General features: G+C 41.1%; 1 protein-coding gene across 2 annotated transcripts in view; it reads right to left on the reverse strand.

The window, feature by feature from the left end:
• The window catches only part of vps13a (vacuolar protein sorting 13 homolog A), a 109,431-nt gene extending 101,377 nt beyond the window's left edge, over positions 1-8,054 (reverse strand). For both annotated transcript variants that reach the window (XM_077600466.1, XM_077600465.1), the window contains exons 1-7: positions 7,865-8,054; positions 993-1,036; positions 882-924; positions 715-810; positions 518-619; positions 336-445; positions 178-237 (exon numbers count right to left, since the gene is read on the reverse strand). In XM_077600466.1, coding sequence (XP_077456592.1) covers positions 178-237; positions 336-445; positions 518-619; positions 715-810; positions 882-924; positions 993-1,036; positions 7,865-7,964 — 555 coding nt within the window. In that variant the 5' untranslated portion in view covers positions 7,965-8,054. The remainder of the gene's footprint in view (positions 1-177; positions 238-335; positions 446-517; positions 620-714; positions 811-881; positions 925-992; positions 1,037-7,864) is intronic.
• Between the last annotated feature and the right edge of the window lie 560 nt (positions 8,055-8,614).

Raw genomic sequence — 8,614 nt, forward strand, 5'->3', positions numbered from 1 at the left:
CAGCCAATGAGTGCTTTCGAAAGTGTTTGGTCAGTCCATGGTACATCAAGGCTGAAAGCCATTTAATTTTCAATGCCGCCTTATTGGTATGGAGCCTTCGCGTACAGGCTTTACTATATATGTACCAGACCAAACCTAATAATTCAAGTTTACAAAATGAATGTCAAGCAAGATTACCTGAAGGCTAAGGTTGCTAAGACATACACCAAAGGACATCGGGCATTGCGGATTGGTGACCTGGGACAAAAAAAAACACGCATAAACAATCATAGCTTAACTGTTGACAGTACTTCCATCCATTATCTTCATTGGCATTATATGTGCTGAAAACTTACATCATCCTCATAGCGTATGTGGATGTTGGAAATCTTAACTTGAACATTTTTGATTATCTGAGTGACCAGCTTCTCTACAAAAGTGTCCTGTTTCTGCAACTGTGGGTTCTCTAGCACACAAATACAAGAATAAAAATGGCCAGTAGCAACATTTATATTCAGTTTTTCCAAGTGAGCCTAACCTTTCTCAGCAAGCTTCAGCTTGGTCTCCTCGATCCTTTGCAGTTCTCTTTGCCTCAGTTCCTGCAGTTGTTTTTCTTCCTTTTCCCCATCATACTTGATGCCTATGGAAAAACGTGGTCACGGTTCAGATTAATTGGACGTCTATCGACGTGAATGGCGGGGCAGGCGCTCAAATTTAAATGGGAATTGCGCATACTTGCTGTTGGGACAATGAGCAGATAGACGCCATCAAGTGTGGCTTCCACAGACTGAGTGTAAAGGTTCTTCCATGGAATTTTGAGTTCCAGGCACCCTGTTGAGATTAAGAGTGGGAGAAATGTCAATCGACGAGATAAAAGAAAAAAAAAAAGGAGACAATCTTACCTATATGTCCTGCTCTCACTTTAAAAGGAATATCAAATTGACTCTGTTAGAAAGAGAAAAAGATGCATTAATATATGAATATTATTTTTTGGGGACAGAAATGAGACTTACCAGAGCATTTTCCTTAATTTCAAGATTCCTCAGTGTAGCATCACCTGCCAATAAGAGCCGAAATGAAATTACAGAAGCAGTTACTGCACCATGTAGCATTCTGACCATTGTCAGTCTGCCATATTGTAGCCATAGAAGTACCACCAATTGTCCCCAAGATCTCCCTAGTTAGCTATTCGGCTAATTGAGCATGCAAGAGAATTGAAGACAGCAACGCTTCGCATGCACGAGAATTGATGACAGCAACGCTTCGCATGCTGATAGTTTTAGGTTGCAGCACTATTTGATGCATTTAACATTTGATGCAAGTCAATTTGAATGTCAATTCATAAAAAAGCGAGTCAGGTGAAGGTGTCATTTGTTGCACAATTTTTACCCAATTATTAAAGAAGTATTATAGTCTATGATAGTATATCAATATCGTGATATAAAATGGCCCATATCATGACTGGAGATTTTTTTTCATATTGCACAGCACTTGAAACTGAGAAATAATTAATTGCACTCAAATCTACATATTATGTCTTCATTTCATCATTAGCCACACAATGCAACTGCACAGCTATTTGTTTAATACCTTGACATACGAGTGTCTCTCGGAGCACTGGGCGGAGCGTTGCCTTTTTTCAGTGTTTTTTTCCCGTTAGTCAGTGCAGAATGGTATACGTGTGGCAGAGCTTGCTCGCTAATGGGAGAGGAGTACAGACGCTCCCCTACTTACGAACATTCGAGTTACGAACAACGGTACATACGAACATGTCTGCGCATAGGTTCTTTTTTTTTTCCCCAAGATGGTGGCCGTCACACGGAAGCCAATGACAGTAGCCCTGTGTATTCTTATGTTTTTTGTGTTTTACAGCCCTTCTATCTTTTTTTTAAATTACATTTTAATATTTCTTAATACAGTCCTCTTTACTTTACTTTGTACTTTATACTTTAATGTTTTTACAACTTTCTTTGTTCTGTGAGCCTGGCTTCTTTCGGCTACTTCTTGTAGTGCTTCTTTCCGTCGCTAATACCGACGCCTGGCGCTGTGAGAGCTCACCCAGCATCCATCTTCCTCTGCCCAGTTCGTTGCAGTGCGGAAGTGCGTGAACGTATCTCCAGTGCGCAAAGAACATTTTTATCATTAAATATCTCGTGCATCCATTATTCAATATGGTTGGTGAAAAGCGAAAGGCTTCTAGTGAGGGTGGTAGTGCAAGGAAGAGACAAGCCATTTCATTTGAAACGAAAGTGGCAATAATAAAGAAGCTCGATGCGGGTGAGAAAATGGTGAGCGTTGCACGGGCATACAACTTGAATCGTTCGACGATCGTTCGTTAAATGTTTTTTTCAGTCCAAACCAATGCAGGTTACTTATACAAGCCTTAAACATACAAATGCACTTATATAAACCTTCAATATACTTATATAGGCCTTAAACATAAATTATAATACAAAATATAGCACTGAATCAACTTACGAACAAATTCAACTTATGAACAATCGCTCGGAACCTAACTCGTTCGTAAGTAGGGGAGCGTCTGTATACTACTTCCCGTTAGCAAGTGGTCGTGCGTTATCCTATTGTGAGGACATTTGTGCGCATCATTTTTGGAATATTTTGAAGGGAAGACAAAAGCAAACAACCCTCGAAAGATTGCAGCTGAAAGTCAGGGTGGAGGCGGGACAAATAGAGCCAACCCGGGAGAAGAAAGGTATAAAACGTAAAACAAAATTAGAATTGAGGTTAGTGTAAGGTTAGATTTAATTTATTTTTGAGTGTGTCTGTATCGTAATCCAAGTTCATTTAAATTTGTTTATCTTATGTTACGAGCGCATTGCCGTGCAAAAACTCTCTCTCTCTCTCTCTCTCCCTCTTTCTCTCCCCTCCACGAAATCCGTCTAATTTTAGTACTATTAAACATCACAACCACTAGTTATTTGTTACTCTGGTAATAGATGGCAAATTAGAACAAATAAAAAAAATTCTCCATTCCAATATCCTGTTTTTTGGTGTTTTTTCAGAGGGTTGGAACGAATTAATTTGTTTTTAGTTCATTTCTATGGGAAATACGAGTAAATCGACATACGAGCTCAGTCCCGGAACGCATTAAGATCGTATCTCAAGGTACCACTGTACAGGGGGGGAAAAGGGTACCTTTTAATCACCGTGTCTCATCGCCTAAAACTTTGTTAGATGGAGCATTTAAAATGCTGTGATCCTTCCCCACTTTGCAGCCTCAACTTTCGCGACTTCAGTACTTTGTGTTTTTTTAACTTCAGTACATGTCATACCTCTACTTACGAATTCCTCTAAGTACAAAATGTTAAGGTTACGAAAGCTTTTTATATGCAAATGAGTGCCTCGAGATTAGAAAAAGATCCAAGATAGGAAATCCCCCAAAATTTAAATGCATTTCCTTATCCGTTATTTTATTTTGAAAATATTGTCGCGGATGCATTGATTCTCACTTTAGAACCTCGCTTCACTCTACAGGGCTCTCATTGGCTGTCTCACAACAACCACTATCCATGTTTCAAGATTCTCTCTTACATACCTGTTAAACTCGGCTAAATGTTCCCCATATTAATGATTGCAATTCCCCTTATTAAGCGAGACAAACCGTATAAATGCAAAGTGGTACATATTTACACATACAGGGGCACAGGGCACACGTTCATTCATTCATTTTCTGAACCGCTTTATCCTGACTATAAAAGTTTAAAATTTACTACAAAATGCACGGGTTTCTGACGCGACGGGTCAAAGGTGAATGCGCGTGCGCATATCATGCCCTATCCACCTCGGCTAAATTCTCCCCTTATTAATGATTGCAATTCCCCTTATAAAGCGATAAAAATCGTACAAATGCAACGCGACACATTTTCACACATGTAAAAGTCTAAAATGTACTACAAAGTGGACGGCTTTCTGACGCCATCGGGTCATCGCAAAATACGGGTGCGCATATCATGATTCAACACGGATAGAATTTGTATGCTTGTCATTCATTTTACGACATGAATAAATAATTTTTCGGAAGAGGATGCCTTCACGGACATTCTTATTCAAAAATGAACTGAACGTGCCCACTGATTGCCTGACACTCATGTGTGATGCTGCTGGCTGGCTTAATGAAAAAGCTAGGCTTAATCTACCGTCCTCATGCCTTAAAAACTAGAACAAAGCTTTGCTACCTGTCTACTGGATGAGCAACCGTAAAGCATGGATCACGAAAGCCTTCACAAACTGTTTCATCCCGAACGCAAATCTGTACCTCGCGGAAAGGATCAAGATCTGGACTGTGCAAAAGGATTTGGACTAAATTGAATTGAATGCTTTTATTGTCATTATACAAGTATAATGAGATTCAAACGTTTTTTAAATGGAATGTTTGCCCTCTGTTGGCACTCCCATTAAGCTGTTTTTTTTTTAATTTATATATAGCGGAGAGTAAGTATTTTCGCTGTGAGTACAGAATTTAAAGTATAAACATTATTTTTATATATAAAGTACTCCCTCGAATATTGCGGGTAATGTAGACCAGACATGACCGCGATAAACGAAAGTGGGATCACCCCATTATCACTGCCACAATACATGTTTTCGCACCTATACAGAAATACAAGTACAAAAGTTCAACTATCAAAAAGTGTATATTAAATATTACAGCTATTAAGCATATCAGAAGACCATAATGAATATAATGGATATTTTTAAAAACGTAAATACTTTAAACACTACTAACAATGAAAATAGTTCCCCTGCGCTTGATATAAATCCAACAAACAGGTTAATGGGAGTTTTAGTCCTAGTGCTTTGTCTTAAAACCATGTCTGGTCGACATTATCTGTGATATTCGAGGGATTACTGAACTCGCCTGACTAAGCGTGGGATGAAACCATGTCAGGAAACAAAACGAAAAAAAACATGATCGTCTGTTATAAACAAATCAGTCAAAACATAGGCTTTGTTCTTGTTTTTTAAAGCATGAGGATGGCTCGCTTTTCTGATTTCTCGGCCCCTAGAAAGCTGTTTTCGGAAAAAAATGATGGCCACCGCCCGCTGCCTGCCATTTTTTTTTCCTCAGTTGAGTGACAGTCCTCTGTCTTCCAGCCTTTTCCTAGTGACAAGCAGAAGACAAGGTAGTGGTTTCCGCTTGCTAGTTTCAGAGTGGATTTTCATATTTTATTAACTTTTTTTTTCTGAAAAAACTTGGCAATATAGTGAACCCGTGAAAGTTGAAGGCACGAAGTGAAGAGGGATTACAGTAGATTATATTTGGATATTAATACATTACATTCTTTTCATATGCTTATAACTGTAGTATTTGATAAATACACTTGTAATGATAATTGTGCTTGTTTACTTGTATTTTTGTATAGCCACAAAAACATGGAGTATGGAATTAATAATAGCAGTGATCCTACTTTGCGGTTTTTAGATCACAAGCAGGGGGGCTCGGCTTCGCCGGTACCCCTGCTTGTTCAGAACCAAAAGACAATTGTTGCGCTATTAAAATAATTCTCTTTTGAAAAATGGGTGTTTACCAAATAAAAGATTGAGTTTACACATTTGGAGAAATTCAATCACTCATCTATTAGGATCCGACAGCCGTTTCTGGTCACCATAAAAAAAATCAACTCTCTACGTAGCATGGTTTGGACAAACGTAGCGATAGGATCTTAACATACACACACACACACACACCCATCCATAAATCACGCTTTATGAGGATTACAGATGACTGCCGAGGTCAAAGCCTCGCCACCACTTTGGAATGCAGAAGATTGTGCTGCCATCTTGGTGCGCTTCAATTGTTTATGCCTTTCCCAACTTGATACGAGATGAGAACACCTCTTTTTTGGCATAATTGGTCAAAAGTGGGCGGCCCGGTGGCGCGAGTGAATACCGCGTTTTCCTCACAGCTCTGGGGTCCCCTGGTTCAAATCCATGTCATGTCCATCTGTGTGGAGTTTGCATGTTTTCCCCGGGCCTGTGTAGGTTTCCTCCGGGTACTCCGGTTTCCTCCCACATTCCAAAAAACATGCATGGTAGGCTGATTGGACACTCTAAATTGCCCCTAAGGTATGGGTGTGAGCGTGCATGGTTGTCCCTCTCCTTGTGCCCTGCAATCGGCTGGCCACCGATTCAGGGTGTCCCCCGCCTCTGGCCCGGAGTCAGCTGGTCTCCAGCACTCCCCATGACCCTAATGAGGATATTAGCGGTTCAGAAAATGAGATGAGATGGTGAAAAGTGACGGTGCAAACGTATGTAAAGTATGCAAAAAAGGAATGTATCATATATACAGAAGCAGGAGTATGCCTTTTAGGAAAAAGTAAGGAAAACTGATGGTCAATTCCAAAAGAAAGGCTGACGAATTTTACCTATTTAAGCAATGTTTGGGTGTTATTTTTGGTAAAACATTGTAAACCAAAGTGAAAATATGACGAAAATAAAAACTCACAATAGCGGTGCTGTTGTATAGTTCATGCAACTAACTTCAAGCGGAAATTACTAAGAAGAGGCACTACAGTGTGGTTTCCAGGTGCATACACACACAAACACATCCATCCATATATCACGCTTTATAAGAATTATACAATAGATAAAGCGTGATTTACGGGTGGGTGGATGTTTTATAACTCGCACGCACGGGGAGAACATGCAAACTCCACACAGGTGGACCAACCCAGATTTGAACCCAGGTCTCCCGATGTGAGACTGACGGGTTTACCACTCAACCACCGGGCCGCACTTGCTTGCAAGTTTCAGTGAGAATTTTGACATTTTTAAGATTTTTTTAATTTGGATACTTAATATAAAATACTGTGATAGACTAAAGCCGTGAAGTGGTGAAGGATGACAGTAATCAGTATGTATTCACTCCTTATCATTATAGGACACATGGCACAAAGGCTAGTGTAGATTTTGGATATACCCGAGAAGACGGACATAATTCCTCCAAACAAAACATTCATTAACACACAACTTATCCTCACAAGCATTTTACGTCGCAAAAAGGGGAGGGTGCATATTTAAGTCTTTGACGACCTTCAACGTCCAATCCATTTGGACAAATTAGAATGAATGAACAAATGGGTCAAATCAGGTCTATGACACTCATCTCATTTAATCTCATTTTCTGAACCGCTTATCCTCACTAGGGTCGCGGGGGGTGCTGGAGCCTGTCTCAGCTGACTTCGGGCCAGAGGCGGGGGACACCCTGAATTGGTGGCCAGCCAATCACAGGGCACAAGGAGACAAACAGCGATTCACGCTTACATTCATACCTATAGGCAATTTAGAGTGTCAAATCAGCCTACCATGCATGTCTTTGGAATGTGGTAGGAAATCGGAGTACCCAGAGAAAACCCACGCAGGCCCGGGGAGAACATGCAAACTCCACACTGGTGACCGATCCGGATTTGAACCCAGGACCCCAGAGCTGTGAGGCCAATGCCCTAACCACTCGTCCCACGAATGCCCGAAAATATGTGAAGTGGCGTCGGACGTGCCTGGTCTACCCTGCTGAAATAAAATTAGTGGGATAGAATACTTATTTCGTGTTGTTCTCTGTAGCAAAGGGTGTGACTTAAAAAATATCGTTGCGAATGTTGCCCTTAAAACGACTGTATATATTTAGCTTTGCTCGGGTAATTGCCGATGATAATCTCGGTAATCTATTTCAAAATGTAAACTGTAATTTATCCGGACACGTAAAGGCATTCGGCAGAACTTTCAGCATATTGCCATATTTCTTTTGACCTAATAGTTGACACCAAATATAGACAGATAAGCTCCAAGCTAACATCAATGCCACACTAGCTACGAGCACAGTGACACCGCCTCGGTAGCTAAAAGAGCATAAAATAAGTTGATTTACCTCCCCAGATGCCGAGTTTCAGCTGCGAGCTGTCAAGGTTGACAACGTACTCGCCCAGAAACCTATTAAAGATGTCGACCACGAGGCTTTCGAAGACCATGTTGGAGCTCTTCTCATCTGCTTGTCGCCATGTTTACATATCGCCCATAGGGTTAGACTGACGTGAAGTTCCGTGGTGGTGGGCGGGACAGCGACGTCATTTGCTCTGACGTTGTAGTCATGTTATAAACAGTCAATTTGGCTGTTATTTTATAGAAGAATGAAACAAATGCGGCGGCCCGGCGGATGAGTGGTTAGCGCGTCGGCCTCACAGTGGGAGACCTGGGTTCAAATCCGGGTCGGTCACCTGTGTGGAGTTTGCATGTTCTCACCTGGCCTGCGTGGGTTTTCTCTGGGTACTCTAGTTTCCTCCCACATTCCAAAGGCATGCATAGTAGGCTGATTGGACACTCTAAATTGCCCCTAGGTATGAGTGTGAGCGTGAATGGTTGTTTGTCTCCTTGTGCCCTGCAATTGGCTGGCCACCAATTTAAGGTGCCCCCCGCCTCTGGCCGGAAAACAGCTGGGATAGGCTCCAGCACCACCAAGTCCCTAATGGAGATAAAGCGGTTCAGAAAATGAAATGAGATGAGATGAAACAAATGCTGTGGTAGCATCAAAATGAGTAAAAGGGGAGTGGAGTGGTATTCTGAATTTGCAGCTGCTCACAAATGAGAAGTAAACATGCGTTATACACAAGTAAACATGAGT

The sequence above is a fragment of the Stigmatopora argus genome, chromosome 5, assembly GCF_051989625.1.
Source record: "Stigmatopora argus isolate UIUO_Sarg chromosome 5, RoL_Sarg_1.0, whole genome shotgun sequence".
Taxonomy (NCBI): Eukaryota; Metazoa; Chordata; class Actinopteri; order Syngnathiformes; family Syngnathidae; genus Stigmatopora; species Stigmatopora argus.